Raw genomic sequence first — 24,748 nt, 5'->3', positions numbered from 1 at the left:
TTATAACCATGCATTTTTCTTTTGAGTATTCTCCAACTCATCTTCTTTTATATAAATGTTCTATTTTTCTAACACTCTCTCCCAAAAAAAGTGATTGCTCTCTCTCTCTCTCTATTATTTATTCTTTCTTGCAACTCTACTTTAAATTAATAAATTTTTATGTTTTAGTACCTCTACATTGGGTTGATACATTTTGGTGGTGTGTTTTTTGAGTTCCCAAATCACATATACTCTATTTCTATCTTGTATTTTTGGTTTGAATTAATTCTTAAAAAATTTGGAACCAAGAATTTGAGTTTATATCAAAATACAATCTATTAGACTACTCATGTGAGGTACACGTGAATCTAAATAATTCTCAAAATTTACAGGAGAGAAAAACCTTTAGGAGAGATAGGATTGAATGATTGCAACGGAAGGGAGGAATATTGTTGATGATCTCGACAAGTTGTTTAGACAGTATGCAATAAAAATATACCCACTTAATCACAAACCCAGGCAACAAGACTCGTAAACATAACACTTACATGCACTTAAATCAACATATATCAACCCCAAAATTGTTAGTACAACACAATAACCACAACACATCCACTATATCTATCAACCCAAAGAGATACACATAAACATTCAAAAAGACCTTCACACACAAGCGCTTCCAAACATTGCATGAGCTACCATAATCTTAACATTCATCTCCGATTCACGAGTTCTTTCACTTCCACCTTACAGATCATGCATCCATGCCTACCAAATCATCGATTTGGGCACTTTAAGGAGAGGAAGAGAGTTTGGGTTTGTGAGAGGAAACCAAGAGAGAGTGCAAGATTTAGAGAGAGAAAATGAATCAAGAATCTCTTTCTCAAATTTGAATAGGTTTTTCTCTCCTTTCCCTTGCTGCAACAACCTAGTCCCTTTGCCATTGTTCGATCAACATCCCTCCTTACTGCTACTATTTGATCCTTTCTCTCCTATAGGTTTCTCCTCATAAATTTGAGAATTATTTAAATTCACATGTATCTCACGTGAGTATTTTGTTAGTGTTTTACTAGAAAGCTAACTTGAGTACCAATTTGGCACGTGTGAAGTTTAGGGAGTAAATTGGCTAAAATGAAAGTTCAAGGGTTGTAATAACCACTATTCTAAATTTTAAGAGGTGTCAAGACATTTATAGCATTTTTTTAAATGGTCCAATAAGAAAAGGGTAAATTACATATTTTGTTAGGCAAAATGTATAAATACCATTAATTTTAAAATTATGTAGCAAAATACCCATATTTCCAAACTATTTAGCAAAATGCCATTGTTTTGGAACTCGATTTTAACAAAATTGAATTCTGTGTAAAATTCGATATCCTCAAAATCAAGTTTTATGTGTATTTTTAAGTAGAACTTGACATTAGTAATGTCAAGTTTCACTTAAATTTTCAAAAAAAAAAAAAAAAAAAAAAAAATTTAAGTGACAAAATATGTATAAAACTCAACATTGTTAATGTTGAGTTCCACATATAACTCGATTTTATTGAAATCGAGTTCCAAAAACAGGGTTATTTTGCTAAATAGTTTGGAAAGAAAGATATTTTGCTACATAGTTTTAAAATTAAGGGTATTTACCCATTTTGCCCTATTTGGCCCCTAAACTTTAGGCTGCTTGTCAATTTAGTCTTTAACCTTTCAAACGTGTCAATTTAGTTCCTAACTTTTTAGCATTGTGTCGAAATGATCCTTACTGTTAAGTGATAAACGAAAAATACTGACATGACTAATGACTAAATTAAAATATTATTTTTTATCACATGGACTTCCATGTAAGCTGCCACATGGTAGTTATAAAAAAAAAATCAACATTTTCTAATTCACTTCCACATAAGGCATTTGCATAAATTATTTTGCATTAAAAGTATGTTTTGGAAATTCGTTTTCAAGGTTAATTGAAATCATGTTTTGAAAATACTATTTCTTAGTGGACACTTGCCAATTAGTTCGTGCCACATCACTACAAATTTGAGGTGAAATCTTGTTTTCAATACTTAAAATTGTGTTTTCACTTAGAGGCTATTCTCCAATCTTTTTTCTTGGGTAAATTTCATTAACATAGGTTTGGGCTAATACCAATTAGTTCCAAGATATTTCAAAACGGACTAATTTGGTTCCTTAAGCCAACTTGGAGTATGTTTGGTAACTGTTTTTCCTTCTATTTTCTATTTTCAAAAATAAGTTTCTATTTTTGAGATTAAAAAACTTGTTTGGCAATCTAAAATGGACAGAAAACAAAAAAAATGTTCTCAAAACTCAATTTGTGAAGAAAACTGAAAACATCCAAAAGACTGTTTTTAGTTTCTAGTTTTCAAATATCAATGAAAACACGCATTTGATCTAATGAATCTATCTCATTTAATGAGTTAGCATTAGAGTTCAAATCCTAGTAACAACATATTTTAATATTTTTTATTTTTTTAATTTCAACTAACCAAACATGTTTTTTATTTTAAAAATATAAGAATTTTTTTTCTTTATATTCCAAAAAAAAAAAAAAAATTGAAAATAGAAAACAAAAACTGTTACTAAATATAACTTTAGTCTTTAAACATTGTTAGGCCTAGTCGGGTTTAAGGACCAAATTGGTTATTTTTTTTTTTTTTGACAATCAAATTGGTTTAGTTTTAAAATGTCTTGAACATAGTTAGCATTAGCTCACATCTTAAAAAAAATATTAATGTTTATCAAAAAAAAAAAAAAATTAATGGAATTTACCATTTTTATTTTACCACAACCTTATTTTTATAATTATCAATATCATTTACCTTAAAAAAGGAAAAAAGAAAAAAAAACCAACAAGAAAGTCTATTGCGGCGTGTAGAAACAAAATTGCTCCTATAATCTCTCTCAGTCTCTCCTTGTCCCTTGCTATCTGTCTTGGGAATTCACAAAAATGTCAATCTCAAACTCGTTCCTACCAGATGAACTGTGGAGACGAATCCTAGAAATCGGTATCAAAACCAGCGGTTTTAGGTACAAGGACCTCTGCTCTATCTCCATTTCTTGTAGACGCCTCCACCGACTCTCCAATGAAAACTCGCTCTGGTCTCACCTTCTCTCCTCTGACTTTCCGTCCTCTTCATCATCATCATCATCATCATCATCATCATCATCATCGACGACCAAGTCTAGCACCAAAACCCTTTACAGAGAAAGGTATTTTGTTAACGAAACGGGGTCGTTTTGTGTGTGTGTGTGTGTATTTGTATTTGACTTGATAGTGTTTTTTGTTTTTTTAAAGGTTTGAGAGAGATAGAGAGAAGAAGTTAGCGGTGAATAGGAGGATTGTGCTTAGAAAGGAGAGTCAAATTGTGGAGCATTCTAGAAAGATTCGAGAGATCGAGACTCGGTTGGCAGATGAGAACCATAAATTGAAGACAACTGTTTCTGAATTATCACATTTACGACTCCTCAGGTAATCAACTTCTTCAACCTAGTCCTTGCAATTTCTTTATTCAATCATGAAATATGCTAATGCTATGCCTATGGATTTCAAGTTTTTTTATTTTTTATTTTTATTGCATCCTAAGCCTAAAATAATTCAAGACTATTCTAGATTACAAGGATTACTATGTGAGTGATTACTACAAGAATTAAATGTTTGGGTTTATTATACAACCTATATCCATATTATACATTCCATTATCAGTTGTATTATGCCCCCAAAAAGTACTTTACAATGTTTCACTGTACACATAACTCATCAGGGTGCAGACTAGTAGTAGTAGTAGTTGTAGGCTTGGGACTTGGGAGTCATCCCCACTGGCACTAGGAGGAGTTCCATTACGGGTCCGTTTGGGAACAATTTAGTTAGTTGAAACTAAAAACTTTTTACTGAAAGTAGCGTATATAAAGGTAAAAGCTAGTTGAATTAGTACAATGGAACTTATGAATAATACCAAAAAGTGAGACTCATGAATAGTAGGAAAAATAAGCTAAATAGTAAAATAAACTGACTTTAAACACTAATCTCAAATGCAACCTACATGGTTCTAGCGGGAGGGTTGTGTATCTGTCGTTTACTTCTCAGGGGTGGATCCAAAGGGCCCTACCTTGGGGAGGTTCTACGCAATTAAAAAATAATAATAATAATTGTTTCACCATAGACATGGGTGTAAAGTAGTTGTACTTATCAAAAAAAAAAAAAAAAACAAGAAAATAAGTTTAAAGCAGTAGTATGTGCTCTTCTTAATGTTTGAGTATATATATATATATATATATTTTTTTTTTTTGGGGGAAAAATACACAAAACTTCCTTGTGGTTCTCTCGTTAAACACACCCCCTTAAGGTGTTGACTGTAACACTAGACCTGTTTTATGTTTAAAGTGTAAATTGTTAATTGTGTAGCACTTAGAACTGTTTTATGTGATAATAAAGTAAGCTGCAACCTTAAATATGGGCACATGTCCTTACATGTCATTATAAGCAGCTCATGTTGTTTATTATCATGGATGTTTAATGACTTGCACATAAAAGAATATTGCTAGTACTAGGTTAAGTGTTACACTCAAAACTTCATAGGGGTTTTGTGTTTTATAGAAAACCACGTGAGGGTTTTTGTGTATTTTTTTTTCCTTTTTAATTATGTGGAAAAAGGTAAAGAAACATAATTTAATAGAGTATTAAATTCAAGTTTACTTGTGCCTTTAGGGCATTTGTCAACAAAATTGAAGGAGTATTGGGTAAATGAGAAAACAAAGAAAAATAGAGGAAAAAAGGGTATTGGAGTTTTTATCTCTTCATTTTAATTTGCATTTATGTTATTATGTATAATTTCAATAATCTTGCTTTTAAAGTGAAAAAGAAAACATAGCTGGAATTTTTATAAGGTTTAATGGTCTTAATGTTTCATCTCTAAGAGCTATTTGTATTAAAAAAATGGAACCTTTTTCATTTTTTTTCTTCAGTTCTAATATAATATGGTTTTGGACTTGTGGGTGATGTGATATTGGGATTGAAGACAAGCTTCGGTGGCTTTGAATGTGTGGCAGCCAGAGGTAATCCGAGGTAGACAAAAAGAAATAGTTGGGCAATGTGTTGTGCCTGTGGAATCTCGGATTCATGCCCTTGAGATGGAACTTAGGCTTTGCAAGCAACAGATTTTGGGGTTTGAAAAAGCTCATGTATATGTCTTTCTCTCACTAAGCAGTAGGTACTATCATGTTAGAGTTACATAGTTCATTGTTTGTGATGCTTTTTGTATGTTTTATGGGCAGAAAGATGAAAAACGAAGGCTTGATACAGCAAAAGAAGAACTGGTTTCAATGAAGTATCACCCTCTACGAGATTATACCATGGAAATGAATGGTGGGGACAAAGAATGTAACATCAAGAGAAAGAAGTTGAAAAGATGCCACAAAGGTGAGGATTTAAATTTCTGGTTCTTTATTGAAATAAAATATGCATATACATCTGATAATACACGACTAAGATGTCAGAATTTTAATCCATCACTTTTCTAGTTTATTTGTCATGTAGTTTTAAGTGCATCAACTTTTTTTTTTTCCCGAGGTACTGATACATGTAGGGAAAGGTAGCTGGTTTCATAATTGCTTTTTCCGTGAATACTTTGTGAAGAATATGAATTGCTTATCATATATGCATGTTTTGTTTTTTTGTTTTACGTGATTATTTTAGGCTTTCATGGATTTTTTTGTTTTCCTAAAGTTAAATAATTTTATTAAAGAAATAGGTTGCAGTTTGAATTCACAACATTTGTACCAAACTACTCCTTAAGAATTACAATCTCAAGTTCAAATAGTCTAGGAAATCTGAAAAAGGAAAAGAAGGAATACTTCCGATGGCATCCATCCAAGCATAACTCATTCATCATAGATTGTTTGATAACATGATTTGGATGTTCGACAGTCGACACCATCAAATGTTTTGCCATTATGCTCTTGCCAACTTACTCACATTAACACAACCAAACCACCTTCCTTCCATATCTTAGTGCTTCTATGTGGATGGTCCCTTGCCAACATCAAAGCATCTAAATCACGATCTTTGGCATAACCCAAGAAACTCCAAATAATGCAAACACAAAAGACCAAATGCATCTTGCCATTGAACATTGAACAAAATTTTCAACTGATTTTCTGCTATTCTTACACATACAACACCAATCAGTGATCAAAATATTCCTTTTCCAATGATTCTGCACTGATAAAATCTTACCCGAGAACATGGTCCAAGTGAAGAAAGCAAACATGTGGTGTATTACGGCCTTCTTTTGTGATTTTCTCTGTTGCTTTACCATTTGTATTGTATTGGTCCACAAGCTGCTCAATACGTTTCTTTTCACACTAATTGTAGCCATCCAAAATGGGTGCAGTATAATTTTGAAGTATGTATCCAACGCTCCTCCATAATTTGATGCCATTTCTAAAGCTATTGGTGTCGTGTTTTTGGGAACAAAGTACTCAGTGCTTACCTATAGGTGAAATTTAAAATGGCACACCAGCCTGAATTTTGTAATGCGATGGACTCAACATTTGTGGAAAAGAGAAATGCAACACGGTATGAGTCTTACTAGTAGACCTTTGGGGTCCATTTGGTTGGGGTGAAAATAGGGAGGATAGAAAATGGAGGAGAGAAAAGGGTTTTTGGGGTTGTTTGGTTGGGGTGAAAAATTGGAGAGATTTTGGTGGGGCTGGGGCTCAAGTGTTTTCCCCCTTGGCCCACCAAAATGCTCTCTCTCCAATTTGGAGAGGAAACTCTGCTGATTTTGCTGCCACCATTCCAGTTACTTCTCTGCCCCTTAGTTATAACATTGAACAGGTATCTCTCCTCTCTTTGATTTTTTTTTTTTTCTTTGTTGGTTTGTTCTTTTACTGTTCTCTCTGTCCTTATTTTATTTTGTTGACGTTGTTTACTTTTTTCCCCTTGTTTTTTTTCTTTCTTTTTCTGCTTGTTCAGTGCTTTTTTTTTTTCCTTATTTTTTTTTAAAATATAATACATTTAAAAAAAAAGGGGGAAAGAAATATAATAGCAAAGAGAATTTTCATTTTTCATGTCTTACTTCTGTTCTAAATATTTGTATTGGTTGTGTCAACCCTTCATAATTTTGATCCCTATCAATCCTTAAAGTAATATCCCCATGGCTCTAAAGGCTTGGCTACATTGAATTAGCCACAAACAAGGCCTAGCTACCTGGGATTAGCCATCAAATTTTGTATTTTTTAGTTTCTTTTCTGTTGTTGTGGGAGGTTCTATTTTCTTCTTCATTGAGTCAAAAACTTTTGAATTTTCAGTTGAAGAAGGAGGTACTTTTTACATATTATGTATTTATGAGAGAAGTAGGGAGTCTTTATGTTCAGTGTTCATGGGCAAAGAGAGTACAAAGCGTTTGCTAGCCATTTTTGAGGACCTCATATCCAATGTATCTCCAGGACATTTCGCGGAGATAAAGTCTTCATTCTGCAATTGGGTTCCAATGCACATGGCTCTTTTCTAATGATCTCAGAACTTTTGCATGGTCATCGGAAAGGTTTCATTGTGGTGCCGGATGAAAATTGGGTGGTGGTTGGAGAGGATTTGGATTTAATCTGCAGAAGGCTATTGCTCCAGAGACACTTGCTGCCAAACTGCCCTCCCAGAATTTATCTAGGATCAAACAGACTGTTTTGAGACTAGCGGAGACGTGCCGAAATAGTGATTCCAATACACTTATGTTGACAGCGGTGGAGGGGCGGTAGAGCAAAGGTGGTGGAGGTAATAAAGGAAAGAAATTAATTCCAAATTTTCAAAATAAAAAAAATTCATACTTGAGTGGTCAACACTATGATTTATGCGAGGGAAATTCTGGGATGGCGAATGCACAAATTGGGGCAAAAATTTTGTCCGTTAGAAATGGTATTGTTTCTAAAAGAACTGAAGATGGCTTGGTATTAGATGTTTCTTTTAGGATGGAACATGGGTTGGATGGTAAGTGGGGGGTCAAGTGGTCTAATGTTCAGGAAATGGGCCTCTCTCAAGTAGGCCAGAATTTAAAAATGAAGCCCACTGTTGCCAAATCTTTTAAGCATATAAAGAAACCAACTCCTAACCCTAAACCCATTTCTGTGTGGTGGCCTAAATCATCACAGCCCATTAATTCTTCTCACGTGACCCAACCCCAAACTCTTTCCCTTCACAAGTCTTCCCAACAAAAATCGTCCCACCCTTCTGTTTCGGCATGCACCAAGATAGGTCCTTTGATGCTTCCCAGCTCTGATGCTGCAGTTTATGAGCCGATCCAAACCCATTTAGAGCTGATTTGCACTGAGATGATTGCGGTGTCTAAATCTATTTGCTCCAATATGTCTGTGGAGACCTATAGTTTAAGGGTTGGAACCCACATCTGATTGTGAAGAAGGCTTGCAACATGACTTGCGACCTGTAAAGGGTTGGAACCTACATCTGATTATGATGAAGGCTTGCAACATGATTTGTGAACAATCCTTCAGGAGCATACTGGCAACATAATCAAGAAATGGGAGAATTCTGAGCAGTGTGTCCTTGAATTATGCGATGGGAGGAGGGTGGCAGTCCTGATTCAGATATCTTTGCCACCGAGTGATGCTGTAGATGATTTTGTCGAGCAGAATCAGTTGGCTGTGGTTCTGTTGATGACATCAGACTCTATAGTAGGGATAGGGCTTTGCTTGTTTCTCAATGAATTTGAAGTTGCTATTGCGTACTTGGAGGGCTGATATTGTTTGTTTGCAAGAGACAAAATTGGAGTGGATTACTAGAGGAATTGTTCATAGCATCTGGAGTTGTCCTTATATAGATTGGTTTTACTTGGGTTCTGAAGGTGCTTTTAGTGGTATTTTGCTTATGTGGGATCGAAGGGTTGTGGAAAAGGTGGAGGAAGCGGTGGGACATTTCTCAGTCTCTTGCAAATTTAAAAATGTTGGTGATCAGTTTGAGTGGGCTTTCACAGGTATTCACGGTCCAAATTTGAATAGGAGGCGTCATATAATGTTGAACAAACTGGTAGGACTTATCAGTTGGTGGAATTTGCTATGGTGTCTGGGAGATGACTTTAATGTAATCCGTTTTCCATTAGAGAGGTCAGGGGCTGTAAGTTATACTTCGTCTATGATTGATTTTTTTGATTTCATTTCTCCTCATGGGCTGATGGATATCTTTGGAAGGGGCCTTTCCATCCCTCCAACCAAACACACATGAGTGAAAACTAAGAGCCCGTTTGGATAGGCTGTTCACAAAACCTTAACGTGCATTTTAGACAAAACGTGATTTGCCAAATCATTTGGCTCCACAAAATCAACACGTTTGCGTTTTCAAAATCCAGATTTTTCACGTTTACAAAACACTGCAAAGCTTTGCTTTTTTAGAGACGCAGATGGGCTAACCGCTATTTTTTTCTTCAGAAAATAAAAATAGCGCCAACACGATAAGAAATACCAGCTTTATCCCTTCCCCCATGTATACCGTACCGGAACCTTGGCCGGTATAGGAACGCTAGTATTTCGTTCCGGTTTAAATACTGGCCGTACCGGAGACATTTCGGCAATACCGGAGCGAATACCGAATTTTGGATACCGGATTTCTAAGAAATTGAAGGTCTTTGAAGAAGAATAAAAATCGAAGAAGCAGTTGAGGCTTTTGTGAATCTTTGATAAAAAATTTCACCTGTCGTTGCAGATCAAATCAAGCTGCTGCTTCTTCTCATTTCCTTGATGCTACCTCATGAACTTCTTCTCCTTCTTTTACTTCTAGCAAGTTCCTTCTCCCCCACTTTTTCTTTTTCTTTGTTTTATCCGGCTGTGAATCTCAATGAAAAATTTTGAAACTTGTGGTCAGTGATGGGAAGTGAGAAAGACAAGTCTTCAAGTTCACTTTTTACCCATCCCAATGGTCATGTCACTCACGTGGCTATAGATGGTGTATTTTTTTTATTCCCTTTAACTGTGTTATAGTACTACTCTTTAACTCCAAAAATAAAAAAAATAAAAACAATAGTATATATATATATATATATATATATACTAGTTATCAAAAATATATATATATTATAATAAACTATATATTCTGTACATTAGTTAAATAATATCAGATATTTGCCATTGCTGCTATGAGATTTTGGGAAAAAAACTTTACCATTGTTGGTAGAAGTATAGATTCTTTGATGAGGTTGATAAAAAAAAATGACAACCTTGGATACTCACTTTTTTGAAACCATATGGATGACTTAATAACAACCCGAAGGGAGCAGCATAATTAGTTAGGGACCTTTGCCTCATGAAGTGGAGATTACTACTGTTCCTCTTCCTTGGGGCCAAAACTTGTTTATCTTAAAAAAAATGGATGACTTAATAACAACATTATCTATCTTCACTTTCAAGTTTCAACTCTTTGTCAATGACTTTGATGAGCTCTACTTATTTCATGATCTTAAATTTACTTTAATACTTGTTTGATTCCCTTGAGTTATACCAATTAGCTCTGCTTATTTTTTTTTACTAATTATTTTAATATAATTATTTTCCTAATCATTTTAATATCTTCCTCTTGTCGGGTTTTTTTTTTTTTTCAATTTTAAATTATATAAATTTCTCTCCATGATTCCAACAACGACAACATCATTATTGTTATTATTATTAATGTAATTGTCGGCTTAATTACATATTTTCAATAATAATTAAAAAAAACACTGATTAAAGGAAAAATGACAAAATAACCTTAACAAAATTGTTAAGTCCTTTTTTGGAATTTACACTCCAAACAGTAATTTTAAAACAGCTTATCCAAACGCTTAATGTAGCTTTAAAAATAATAAACGCATATTTTCACATTTTTACCAAACGCTTATCTGTGGTTTTTAAAATGATGTTTTAAAAACGCTCGTTTTTAAAACGCACCTTTATGAACAGCCTATCCAAACAGGCCTTAAATCTTTTCTATCCTCCCATTTTTCCAACTCCCCAACCAAATGAACCTTTCCTTAGGATGTGAAGATATTCTTGCTTAACAAATGGTTAATAAAGGAATGAAGGGTTATGGACAAGAAAAACACATGATTAACAACCAGTGGACTGATGAGTTATGTGTTTTTAGAAGGTAATTTGAAATGATCAGCTCCAGGACTGGGCACATCCAAAGTCAGGCAGCCATCTTTTATATTTAAGACATGTAGTAAAGGAGAAGATTCCAATAAGCAGTAAGCATAACAAGAAAGAAGGAAGAAATTATTCATAAAAACATAAAGGAAGTATATGAAATTTGACGTAAAATAGTGGTTTCCTTCCGTGGTACAGTACTTGTAGGAGACCTGGAGGCGTATGTTTAGCTGTTTCCCACACACACACACACACATATACATGTTATATTCTGGGCTGGTATAGGGTTCGATAATTTGATTCATGTCAGATGAATTATGTTTTGGAGTGTTGATCAATTTTAGGCTGAAATCCTACAGTGATGTTTCTTTATTAGGACTTTAGTGTTGTTTCTTTACTTTTCGTGATACTGAGAAATTTATGGTCTCTAGTATTACGTTTATTTGGGGTACAGTGGGTCATGCCTAGGAGGGTAATTGATATGTCAGCTTGTTTGAAGGGCAGTTTGCTATACATCAGAATGGAGATATTTGGAATGCTATTTTGTGCCCATTCGGCATCCCATTTTGAAACTGCACTTTTTTCAATATACAACTATTTTAAATGTTACTTTTTTCTAGTTTAGCCTTTTCAAATTAAAAAAGTTGAATAAATAAGCTGAACCAAACAGGCACTTTCTGCTTATTGTGATCTGGAAAGAACGCAATAGAAGTATGTTCAAAGGAGTTGAATGCACCATGACGGATCTTAAGATGATCTTCTTATGTACCTTGTATGATTGGATGACATAAAGTGGTCATTCTTTCCATAATTTATTTGAGTTCCTAGATTCTTGTACTCTTAGTTGATATATGTTGCCTTTTGAGTACACAACCTGTGTACTTGGTTGTGCCTTCTTTTGATAAAAATGTTACCTACCTATAAAAAAAGTGTTGATTTCTTGAAGTAATTCCTCTTCCTTGGTCTCTGTAGTTAACCCTTTGTTTGATGTCTTCCTCCTTTTTTTGAACTGTGGACCTCCCTACGATTGTGTTCTTGTCTCTTGAGTTCTACACGGTTGCATAATTGAGCGAAGACAATCTAGTATTTGACTTTACTTTTATTCTCCACCCACCATCCCCCCACCCCCCACCCCCCCAACACAAAAGTACAAACACCAGAATTTTTTTGGCTGATTTGAATGATGTGATTTTATTTTGATCAAGTATTTCCGGGATTTATTTACGCTATAATAATGGGCATTATTTTTTTCCTTTTGATGTGACCCTAGTTGCCCATTAAAATCAGGCTCTCATAATGTTGACATCATGTTGAATTTGATGAATGAAAAATTGAATGATATTTTCTCTAGCTTGGTGGTGATTCAAACAGCTTTAGGTGGTGAAGCTTAGGGTTTAGCCCTGTTGCTTGTTTTGTTTTATTTGCTTATGCAAATTCTGTTATTGTTGCTACATAGATTTGGTATCAAAGCAAACCCCAATCTGGTTTTCCAACAAAATCCTAAACAGTCACTTCAATCTGAACACCCACATCCCATATCCCAACCTGCAATCTTGTACTCAACAACAATGAAATACTCACCTAATGACATGATAGCCTAGTTAACTGGAATCTGTTGTAAGAATTATTCATCATTGTCACCAAAGCATCCATTGCTACCTCCCAGCAACTTTTGAAGCCCACTACCCCAAATCATACTGGAATTTGGACCCACCGTCAACCAACAACAAACCCACACCCACACATCAAAGCCAACCAATGAACCCAAAACCTAGAACCACATGTCAACCACCGTGAGCCCACCCCGTTGATATCCATACTGATCTAGCTACTAAGTTGTGAACTATGGTGTTTGTTTTGTTTGGAATTCAATGGGTTATACCAAAGAGTGTTATTGCCTTGCTAACTTCTTCACAAGGTCGGTTTGGTTGATATCAAAATATAATTATTTGGAGGCCATACCTCATTGTTTGATGTGGTGTATTTGGGAGGAACAAAATGCTAGAAGTCTTGATCTTAAGCTGTTATTTTTCAAATATTTGTTTGATTCGATGTTAGCATCGGGTTCTTTTTTCTTGTTTTCACTACCAGATTTAATTTATCTTTGTACCTTGAGGGGTTGATTTTATTGTATCCATAGCATACCCACTAGGTACTTAGGCTATTTTTACATCATTATTTCTTATACCCATAGTATGCCCCCTATGTACTTGGTCTATTTTACATCAATAAATTTTGTTATTTATCAAATAAATAAATAAACATGTCCTCAAGCCCTACCAGTACTGATCTAACCCATATCCATAAACCTGGGGGGGGGGGGGGGGGGGGTTTACTTTTGCTAATTTGCCCTACTTACTTGATCGTTGTACTTTGTGTGTTGAATTTTAGTGTACCTATTGCATACACCCTATGTACATTAGTGGCGCCCCTTTGCATTTAGTTAAGGGTCCGGTTAATGGGTACCCTTAGGGGATTTGTTAATGAACAGTTTAGGAAAGTTTTAATACTACTTTCATAAGAAATATAAAAAACTGTAAAAAAAGAAAGTAGTTGTTGTTGTTGTCTTTTTTTTTTCCTATAAAAAGTTTCTAAAAATATTTTCTAAACCAATGCCCTTAGGGTATTTGTTAACTTTTCCTTTTAATTAATGAAATTTTACTTATCAGCCATACTAGATTAAGTCATAGCTGAAACCTCATCAGACTCAGAAGCTAATCACCCAGACCAAAACCCATCCATTGACAATCTGTTTGGCGAATCTCCTGCTGACCATTGCCAATCTGGTGGAATAAAACAGTTGAATTGTGATGAAGTGACTGAGAATGGCCTGGAAGGTCCATTTAACCAACTGAATTTGGTGGCAGTTGGTCTTTATTGCATCCCTCTCTTGGATTCCTAGATCTGTCAATAATGATATCAAATTTCCTTAATAAAAAGGCCACAGATTGTGTTTGAGACTGTGTGCTGTGTCAACATGAATGTGCTTTTATTTCTTTTCTGCTAGGACCTCTTGCCCCATTATTTCCATGGGCTAACTGTCTTAGTCCACTGTGTTTTGACCAAGTACACCAGTTGCATTTTATTTTTTGAATTTATATTGATATCTGCATATAAGCCTTTTCATTATTTGTCACAAAAGTCAGAAATTATTTTTATTATTTTTAATGTTTTCATGCGATGTTTAATTGTTTATTTACTAAGTCTATTTGTGTTTGACCTTGGAGTAAGCAGTGTTGGTATATCTGAAATCTGAATTACTGAATATGGTCCAGACTGGTGTATTTTTTGCTTGTTACCTTTCTTTATGATCTTATCAAATTTGTCTTATTTCAGATAACACATGCATATGAGGTCTAACTCTTAGTAAATGTTACACCATCTAATATTTTTTATTGGTCAAGGATTCCATCGAACCCATCTCTGGATTTTATATTTCCCCCATAACAACCATGTTTGTCGAATCCTAAGATGATTGGATACCAAGAAATGTTTCATCTGCAAACTGTCCAAGGTTTATTTTATTTTATTTATTTTTATTTTTTAAATACACTAAATACATGACTTTATGAAATTGATAGTAGACTAGTAGTATATTATATCTCACTGATAAGCCTACAGAGAACGTGTAATCTAACCAAAGTAGTCAAATCCATACCATATTATCTAGTACGGCCAATATTTACTGTAAAACAGTACGTGAATTGGTACAAAAACACCTACTGAAACATACAATGATAAGATTAGAGAGAATGTGTGATCTAATTAATGTAGTCAATTTTGTACCGTATTGGCTGGTACGGCTGTTATTTACCAAACCAGTATCAGTGTGTGAACCGGTACAGAAATACCTACTGAAACATATCACCCCAAATACGGGGCTGTACCAGGTTGTCTCAGCAATTCTGAGTTATATTTTGGATTTCAGCCGGTAAATGTATAGCAGGCTCGAATTAAACATCTCTGTCATTTGTAAATTTCTGTTAAAGGGGAGGGCTTTTTTGTAACTCGCTCACTGAAACCGGTTAATACAAGAATTCACTTGCATATCCCTTTTTGTCGTCCTTCTTGGTTACTCTGCCAGTGCCAGCCATTTAAGGCTGTGTTTGGTTCGCGTAAAACCATTTCCGGAAAATATTCTATTTTTCGGAAATGCTATTTTCCGGAAAATATTCTATTTTTCGGAAATGCTATTTTCCGGAAAGGAAAACGTTTTTATGTGTTTGGCTGTCACAAAATTCATTTTACGGAAAATTAATTTTGGTGTTTGGTTCATTTAAACATTTTACCAGAAAATGCATCAAATCCGGCAAAACGCTCGTCCGACGAGCGGCTCGATCGACGATCGCGATCGTGATCGCGCCGCTTGTCGATCGACGAGCGCGCTCGTTGAACGAGCACGCTCGTCAGACGATCGCGCTTGTCGGACGATCGTGCCGCTCGTCGATCGACGAGCGGTGTGATTGTCCGATGAGCGCGCTCGTCGATCGCGATCGTCGATCGTGCCGCTCGATCGACGATCGCACAGCGCGATCTCATCGATCGCGATCGTGCACCGCGCCGCTCGTCGGCGCGGTGCGATCGTCGGATGAGCGGCGCGATCGTCAATCGCGCCGCTCGTCGGCGCGGCGCGGCGCGATCTGGGCTCTCTCTTCTCTCTCTCTCTCTCTCTTTTTCCGGAAGTGATTTGAAGTGAAAATGAGGGGAGAAAATGATTTCCGGGTCAAAGGTGAAAATATTGGTCAACCGGAAGTCATTTTCTGCAAAATGATATTTTTCGTGACAGCCAAACACTCCGGTTTTACGGAAAATGATTTCCGGAAACAGTTTTCACCCAATTCAAACACACCTTAATCTCATTCTTCTTCTATGTATGTACGTGTCTTATTACCTTTCAAGGGTTTTATATTAATGAAAAAAAGTACTATCAATCTGTGGGGTGGACAAACCAATAACTGCACCTTTAACTTTGCAGCTTGCAACTAGAAACAAAAACTTTCAATCAGCTTTTCATTTTTTTTGGAACCCCTAATCACATGTGAAGTCTGTTTATTTTCAAATTTTTATTATCTTTTTTTACCCTTTTAGATGTATCATTTTTATTGGACTAATGAAAAAAAAAGGATGTATAATTTTTATTGGGTTTGAATTAATATGTTGGGTTAGTGATAAAGACATTGTTTGGGACATTGATTTAAAATTTTATACACTTAACAAATTATATGATTTTGACCAATATTTATTAATATAGTGCACATATATAGAGTAGTGAGCCTGACACAGTTAACTGATATTGAAATATCTCATCCCTTGACCAAAAAACGCCCTCTAGTATAGTATTGATAATGTTGGATCTAACGGAATAGCATTGACAACATTGGATCTAACAGTGGAATTGACAAAATATTAATGTAATGTAGAACCTATTGGGTGGTGTAACTTTCGAGTCCAACTCATATAAATATTGTGGGTGATGTTGGTGCTTTGAGTGGTTTGATGCATAATCTAGCCTCAACAACACATACCAGATAGTGTTCAGCTTACTGAGGTCCATTAAGACACCTACAAGATATTAATATACTATTAAAGTGGTAAACTTGAAACGGTACATTGGTATTGACCGGTATCAAAATATTTTATTCTGTTGATCAAACTGAAATGAACTTCTGTACGGTATTGACAACAATGGATCTAAGGGTGGAATCGACCACATATTAATTTAATGTAGAACCTTATGGGTGTGTAACTTTGGAGTCCAACTCATATAGATTTTGTGGGTGATGTTGGTGCTTTGTGTGGTTTGATGCATAATTTGGCCGCAACACATACTAGACAGTGTTCAGTATACTGAGTTCCGTTGAGAGACCTAAAGAATCTTGTTCAGTTGGTTTCATTGTAGACTTTGTATTCAACTGGTGAAATAACTATGTAAAGAAACAGAGAAACTAAATAGAATAGAGAGAATTTCATTGATTGAAGAATGAATTACAATGAAATGAATTGAATGAATAAACATCTACACATTACTCTGTTTATATACACAGAGAAATAACTAACTCAACTATTGGCGCCAAAATCAGTTATTTGAATTTTCTGGTGGCTGTACACGTGGCAAGCCTAAGTAACTAACTCCTAGATTTGTGGAACTAACTTCTTCAATGATCCTGGATGAAGAACTCATGATGTGGCATGGACTCAATCATTTCCAAGATTGCTGAGTTGATCTTGTCCTTTGATGCTAGCTTGGTAGTCTGATCAGTGCGTACCTCATCAGCAAATGCTGCACTGACTGCTGGTCTTGTGGCTGAGCTAGTGCTTCCTTCATCAGTCCCAGCTACACTACTAGCTAGCTGTGTGGCTTGAGATATGCAACACTTCTTTGCATTCTTAATACTCCCCCTCAAGAGTACAGCTCTTGCCTGTTGATCTTCCATACCAGTATGAGGATATTCCACATGAGAAGCAAAAATATTTATGACACTTAGTCTTCTAATTAGCCTTAAAAAACTCTCCACTCCCAAGGCCTTGGTAAACACATCTGCCAACTGATTCTTAGTCGAAACATGGAAGGTTTTGAGTGCACCCTCAAGGATCTTATTCCTTACAATATGGCAGTCAGCTTCTATGTGTTTTGACCTCTCATGGAACACTGGATTAGCTGCTATATGGATTGCTGCCTGGTTGTCACAGTACATCAACACAGGCTGATCATGTTTGACATGTAAATCTTGTAGCAGATGCAAAATCCAAGTCAATTCACATGTGGTGTTAGCCATAGCTCTATATTCAGCTTCTGCACTAGACCTAGAGACTATGCTTTGCTTCTTAGACCTCCAAGACACTAAGGCATCACCAAGGAACACACAATAGCCTGTTAGAGACTTTCTTGTGTCAGGACACCCTGCCCAATCAGCATCACAGTATGCTTTTAGGTGTAGATCAGATTTAGTGGGAAAGAAAACACCTTGACCAGGTGTTCCTTTTATGTATTGAAGTATTCTAGAGGCTGCTTTCATGTGTGGTGCTCTAGGCTGTGCTAAGAACTGGCTGAGTCTATGAACTGCATATGTGATATCCGGTCTGCTCAAGGTCAAGTACATAAGCTTCCCAATGAGCCTTCTATACTGTCCTGGATTGGTAAGTAAGTCTCCACTGCCTTTAGACAACTTCAGTTGCTGTTCCATTGGGGTTTGGACTGGTTTACACCCTGTCATACCAGTTTCTTCAAGCACTTCCAAGGCATACTTCCTCTGTGTTAAGCTGATCCCACTCTTGTTCCTTGCAATCTCTAAACCCAAGAAATACTTGAGTGATCCCAAGTCTTTAATACCAAACTTTTGATCAAGAATGGACTTGAGAGAGACAACACAGGCATGATCATTGCCAGTGATCACCATATCATCAACATAGACCAACAGAGCAGTGAACAAGGACCCTTTGCTGTGCACAAATAAGGAATGATCAGCCTGAGATTGAACAAAACCAAGCTCCTTTATTGTTGTTGATAGCTTAGTGTACCATTGCCTTGAAGCTTGTCTCAACCCATAAAGAGATTTAACCAATTTGCACACCTTAGGAGCAGTGGAAGAATCTGAAACACACTCCCCCTTACTGTGAAAACCAGGTGGCAATGACATATAAACCTCTTCATCCAAATCACCATGCAAAAAGGCATTGTTGATGTCCAATTGGTGCAAAGGCCATTGCTTGGCAGCAGCAAGAGCAATCAAGACCCTCACTGAAACTGTTTTAGCAACAGGAGAGAAGGTTTCAAGAAAATCAAGACCTTCCCTTTGAGTATACCCCTTTGCAACCAGCCTAGCTTTGAACCTTTCAACACTTCCATCAGGGTTAAGCTTGACTTTATAAACCCATTTGCAGCCAATGGGAAGCTTACCAGGAGGCAAGGTAGTCACAGTCCAAGTATGATTCTGTTCAAGGGCCTGGATTTCTTTGTCCATGGCAGCCCTCCAAAGTGGATCTTGAACAGCTTGGGAGAAATTTGAAGGCTCTTTAGGACTAGAAGTAACTGCCAGCAAATAAGAATGGTAGCATGGCTCCAAGTGAGAATATGTAAGACATTGATCAAGAGCATAAGGAGCACCAGGTGCAATGGCAGTACAAGCATAGTCCTGCAAATAAGCAGGAGGTCTGATATCCCTAGTGGACTTCCTTAGAGGCACTGGAGGCACTGAAGCAACTGGTGGTGATGAAGAAGGTACTGCATCAGAATGACACATCTGTATAGGACTAGAAGAAGAAATAGGATTAGAAGACAAGACAAGTGGAACATGCTGATGAGAAGAAGAAGGTGGATCAGTAAAATCCATGGAAGAGGGTTCAGAAATGCTGACAGGAGTAACAAAATCAGCAACACCAGCTGAACAAGAAGCTTCCACAGCAGATGATAGGAAAGGATCTGCATTATGAGGTGAAATAGAAGCAAAAGGGAAAGAATTTTCATGGAAAACCACATCTCTAGAAAGGAACACCTTGTTAGTAGACAAATCAAGAACCTTATATCCTTTAACCCCAAAAGGATATCCCAAGAAGACACACCTAACAGCTCTAGGGGCAAATTTAGACCTATGATTTGAAAGAGTGGAAGCAAAGCATAAGCAACCAAACACTTTAAGATGTGCATAGCTAGGCGGATGACCAAATAAAACTTCATAAGGAATCTGATTTGACAAAACAGATGAAGGGGTTCTGTTGATTAAGTACACAGCAGCTAGTATAGCATGACCCCACAAATGCAAAGGTAAATGGGATTGAAACATGAGAGCTCTTGCCACATTTAAGATGTGTTGGTGCTTCCTCTCAACAATAGCATTTTGTTGAGGGGTTTCAACACAACTCAAATGATGTAAGATGCCCCTTTTTGCAAAAAAATCTTTCATGATGAATTCAGTCCCATTGTCAGACCTTAGAGTTTTAATTTTCTTACAAAATTGAGTCTCCACCATAGTGCAAAATTGTTCTAAAACAGATTGTGTTTGAGACTTATGCTTTAACAGATAAACCCAAGTGGTTCTAGAATAGTCATCAACAATGGTTAAAAAATACTTGCAATGATCAATGGTAGAAACCGAGAAGGGTCCCCACAAATCACAATGAATCAACTCAAAGCAAGATTTAGACAAATGAGAGCTTTTATTAAAGGGTAAACGTTTTTGTTTTGCAAGGGGACAAATGTTACAATCAAGGGTCTCAACAGAAATGAAACTAGGTACATCACTAGATTTTATTGAAGCCAATTTGGCATTTGACAGGTGGCCCAATCTGGAGTGCCAGATGTGAACTTGAGGACTATGTACAGAAGCAGCAACAGATGGTGAAGAAATGTAGCTCTTGTCCAGCAAGTAAAGTCCATTGCTTTCTCTACCCAGACCAAGTGTGCTCCAATGAGCAAGGTCCTGGATAAAGCAACAATGTCCAAGGAAAATAAGGCAACAAGCAGTGGACTTAACTAACTGACTGACAGAGATGAGATTGAAACTAAAAGATGGGACACAAAGAACATTGTGAAGTATAAGGTGTTCTGATATCTTCACAATGCCAACATGAGTAACAGAAGCAACTTCACCATTAGGTAAATTGACAAAGGTGTTTAGGGTAGCAGTGATAGTGGTGAAACATGCAATAGAATGGACCATATGATCTGTAGCCCCTGTGTCTATGACCCAATCAGTGGCACAAAAGACATCCCTATCAGCTACTTTAGCAGAAAAGATTGAATGCTTCAAGGAAGGGGAAAAATGAAGCAAAGGATTGATACCTGACATGGTGTCAACAAAGGTAGATTGAGTATAGTCTGAAGATGTCATAGATGTGGAAGGCACACCAGTTGCAGCATGCGAACCAGTAGCTCCAGAAAGCATGCTAGAGACAGCAGCACTTGTACTAACACTTGCAACATGGTGATTAGCACCTTGACCAGTCCCAGAATTGAATAGAGCAAGTAATTGTTCACACTGTGCCTTAGAAATAGGACACTGAACAGATGCATTAGAAGGAACCTCAACAGCTTGACCTTGAGGATATGAAACTTGGTTAGCATTGGAATTAGGCTTCCCTTTGTGCTTGTAACCTGGTGGATACCCGTGGAGCTTGTAACACTTGTCCATAGTATGTCCAAGCATGTTACAATGGGTACACAAAGGTCTTTCCTTCTTGAAACCACCTTTATTGCCTGAATATCCCCTGGTATTGGCATACATTGCCACTGAATCAGGCTTAGGTGTGAAGGTAGAGCCATGGCCAATGCCTTTGTGAGATTCTTCTTGGAGAACCAGAGCATATACCTTGCTCATTGAAGGAAATGGTTCAAGCATGAGAATGTGACTCCTCACTGTCTCGAAATTCTCACTGAGTCCCATCAAGAACCTCATCACATAGGATTTCTCATGTGCAATGCTCAGAGTTTTCATTGCTCCACAAGAGCAGGCTGGTAAAGGTTCATAATGAATCAATTGATCCCAAAGCTTCTTGAATTTAGAATAGTACTCAGTCACTGATAATTGCCCCTGAGTTATCTGTGAAATCTCTTGCTGAAGATTATAAACCTTTGGTCCATTTCCTTGTGAAAACACACGCTGTAACTCAAGCCACATCTCCCTTGCAGTCTCACAGTACATGATGCCACTTGAAACATCATCATGCATAGAGTTGATCAACCAAGAAAGCACCATTGTGTTACAACTTTCCCAATCTTCATACAGAGGAGAATCATCTTCAGGCTTTACAATCTTGCCATTCACGAATCCTATCTTTTTCTTGGCAGTCAATGCTAGAACCATAGCCCTAGACCAAGATTGATAGTTCCTCATCCCCAAGAGTGGTTGAGTGACTAAGATATTTCCAGGATTCTCACTTGCACTAAGGAAAAACCGATTGGGAGAATTGATTTCTGTGTTAGACTGAGGAGCTTGGTGTGTGGATTGATTGTGCGTAGGATCAGAGTCACTTCCTTCAACAGAGGCCATTGATGATTTTCACGAAGCTTGAATGAAACTTCTAATGAAATTGGAAATGGAATCGAAAGACAAGATTCAATATCAACAGAGATGAATTAAGATCTTGCAAAATCAGAATTCAAGGAAAACTCTTGAAGTATTCTCTGTTTGGCAAACAAGAAAAGTTTGTAACAAGAAGCGAAGCTAGCACATGCTAGTGCTCTGATACCATGTAAAGAAACAGAGAAACTAAATAGAATAGAGAGAATTTCATTGATTGAAGAATGAATTACAATGAAATGAATTGAATGAATAAACATCTACACATTACTCTGTTTATATACACAGAGAAATAACTAACTCAACTATTGGCGCCAAAATCAGTTATTTGAATTTTCTGGTGGCTGTACACGTGGCAAGCCTAAGTAACTAACTCCTAGATTTGTGGAACTAACTTCTTCAATGATCCTGGATGAAGAACTCATGATGTGGCATGGACTCAATCATTTCCAAGATTGCTGAGTTGATCTTGTCCTTTGATGCTAGCTTGGTAGTCTGATCAGTGCGTACCTCATCAGCAAATGCTGCACTGACTGCTGGTCTTGTGGCTGAGCTAGTGCTTCCTTCATCAGTCCCAGCTACACTACTAGCTAGCTGTGTGGCTTGAGATATGCAACACTTCTTTGCATTCTTAATAAACTACATCTGTCTTTCTATGAACACAATCACAGCATTCTACATACTAAACAGTTGAAAAAAGGGTTTAAAAATTGGTTGATATGTTCCTTCCCATTGCATTTTAAGCCTCGGGTAGTAGTACTGGCACCCAAATGATGACAAATAATTTATTTGAAAGAATTGGTTAATTACACTGAATATTTATTCAGAATTTGAAACATCCAAATTTGTGCCAATCTTCTGCAAATGTGAGTCATGTCTTGATTGACTAATTTATCTCAACTAGTTGCTAACTCATGCAATGCGCAGAAAAACTTTGCATAAATGTATAATGTGTCATGTATAAGATTCAAAGCTGAAATTATTAAAACAAAACAAAAAATAGATGACCACACAATAAAGAAATATAAGAAAAAGATGGTGTTACTCTTAAAAGACTAATCCATGGTTTATATGGTTGATAGGTTCAGTTATTGCAAAAATTGAACCCAAAAATTTAGATATTAAAACTTTCAAAAAATCAAAAAAAAAAAAAAAATCTGATTATTCAAAGCCTAAAAAAAAAAAAAAAAGTGGAAAATCAAAGAATTAGATATCAAAACTTTGAAAAGTTCCCCCCTTCCCCCCAAAAAAAAATATATATATAGAATTAGATGATTTAGAGCTTAGAAATTATTGAAACAAAACAAAAGAATATATGACTATACAACAAAGAAATATAAGAGATAACGTACTAGTTTTAGATGTTGCAAAAAATAAACACAAAAATTCCAAAGTTAAAACTTTATAAAGAAATATAGAAATATAAGAAAAGGATTAAGATTGGTTAGCCATGGTGAAGATAGCAATAGCAATAGTGGAGCCACAATATCTGATGTTTTGTTTATTTTCTAGGTTGTTTAGAGACTTTTGCTTCGTGTAGGATTTGAAGTCTAAGAAAAAGAACTCTGCTCTAACAGAAATTTTTTTCCTTCCAGAGCCAAAACTTATGTGGCTTGCAAAGTTAACGTGTCAAAATTTTAAAGGTCAACAAAAAGTTCAAGGCTTTGGTTTTATATTATTTATTTCAATTGTTTTTTATCCAGCTTTGGTTATTTGTATTCATTTTTAGTACCAAAACTGCAAATGTTATACTAATTGTGAGATTTAGGTGGGAAGCACATTCTAATGTGCCCTACTTGTTTGTCCAGGTGATGGATGAAAGCCAAGGTAAAACATCATGGGTTAGTAGGTGTCCTGGATCAACTTGCCGATCCCTCCTCAGTAGTTGTTGTATAAACCATCCAGACTAGCCTTGTTGAGTGAGTTACTGCACAAGGCATTGATGAGCCTTGCAACAATGGGACAATGATTATTGGAAAGATTTCTGGAGCCAGAGTTCTTGATAATATTGTAAACTTTGTTGCAGCCATCGGTATGGCTTTTCAGTGTTAAGCTTGTGTATCATTATCAAGTTCTCTTTGCTTATACAGAAGTACAATCTTCATTTATTTTGAATTTTCAAGTTTAAATTTCTGATTCATAGAGCAAAATAGTTAAAAAAAAAAAAAAATGAAGTATATTATCCTTTTAACATCTTGTTACGTTATTTTATATAAAAATTAGTCACGTCATTAACCAAAATGATTGCATTACATTATCTTTTGCCGTTCATTCATTGATATACATGGGACCTAAACATATCCGCCCCAAAACCAGCTGAAGACTCAGATCATCATGTTGGTATGACCACCCAAACCCCAAAATAAATTCTCATGATATCCACCCAGGCCAAAATCACAAGCCAGCTGCTAATCCAAGTTTTAATGAGAACATGCTCTTTGCTCTAATGGTCAAAACTGAACCAAATGAAGAAAATTTAGATGTCCATTTGGAAATATGAACTAAAGTTGCCATGGAGGGTGCTGTTGTTACTGCAATCAATGTTCTGATGTACAGTAAATCTTTGATTACTCTGTCTTGGCTGGCAACTCCATTCTGCTGGAGGGCTGCAAGGTCAGTTGAAACTT

General features: G+C 36.2%; 1 protein-coding gene across 3 annotated transcripts; it reads left to right on the top strand.

Annotated features, from left to right (window-relative positions):
- The first annotated feature begins 2,835 nt into the window (after window positions 1-2,835).
- LOC126693142 (F-box protein SKIP24) lies at window positions 2,836-24,248 on the top strand. 3 transcript variants are annotated; one of them, XM_050389016.1, is made up of 5 exons: window positions 2,836-3,195; window positions 3,281-3,454; window positions 5,001-5,163; window positions 5,257-5,401; window positions 23,717-23,883. In XM_050389016.1, exons 1-5 carry the CDS (start codon window positions 2,933-2,935, stop codon window positions 23,848-23,850), a joined length of 879 nt encoding a protein of 292 aa, XP_050244973.1. In that variant the 5' UTR covers window positions 2,836-2,932; the 3' UTR covers window positions 23,851-23,883. The 3 variants fall into 3 exon arrangements, with proteins under 3 accessions (XP_050244973.1, XP_050244974.1, XP_050244975.1); XM_050389017.1 differs by lacking the exon at window positions 23,717-23,883 and adding an exon at window positions 23,890-24,248 and having other exon boundaries at window positions 2,837-3,195; XM_050389018.1 differs by lacking the exon at window positions 23,717-23,883 and adding an exon at window positions 23,930-24,248 and having other exon boundaries at window positions 2,839-3,195.
- Window positions 24,249-24,748: the final 500 nt, after the last annotated feature.

The sequence above is a fragment of the Quercus robur genome, chromosome 7 (genome assembly GCF_932294415.1).
Source record: "Quercus robur chromosome 7, dhQueRobu3.1, whole genome shotgun sequence".
Classification (NCBI taxonomy): domain Eukaryota; kingdom Viridiplantae; phylum Streptophyta; class Magnoliopsida; order Fagales; family Fagaceae; genus Quercus; species Quercus robur.
Note: the sequence above shows the minus strand (reverse complement) of the source record. Positions and strands in the feature narration are given on the sequence as shown.

Bases quoted from the DNA above. Each gene is read 5' to 3' on its own strand.
- LOC126693142 (XM_050389016.1), top strand. From the start codon at position 2,933: ATGTCAATCTCAAACTCGTTCCTACCAGATGAACTGTGGAGACGAATC. The intron at 3,455-5,000 runs GTAATCAACTTC...TTGGGATTGAAG, and splicing joins TCACATTTACGACTCCTCAG to ACAAGCTTCGGTGGCTTTGA. The intron at 5,164-5,256 runs GTATATGTCTTT...TTTTATGGGCAG, and splicing joins TGGGGTTTGAAAAAGCTCAT to AAAGATGAAAAACGAAGGCT.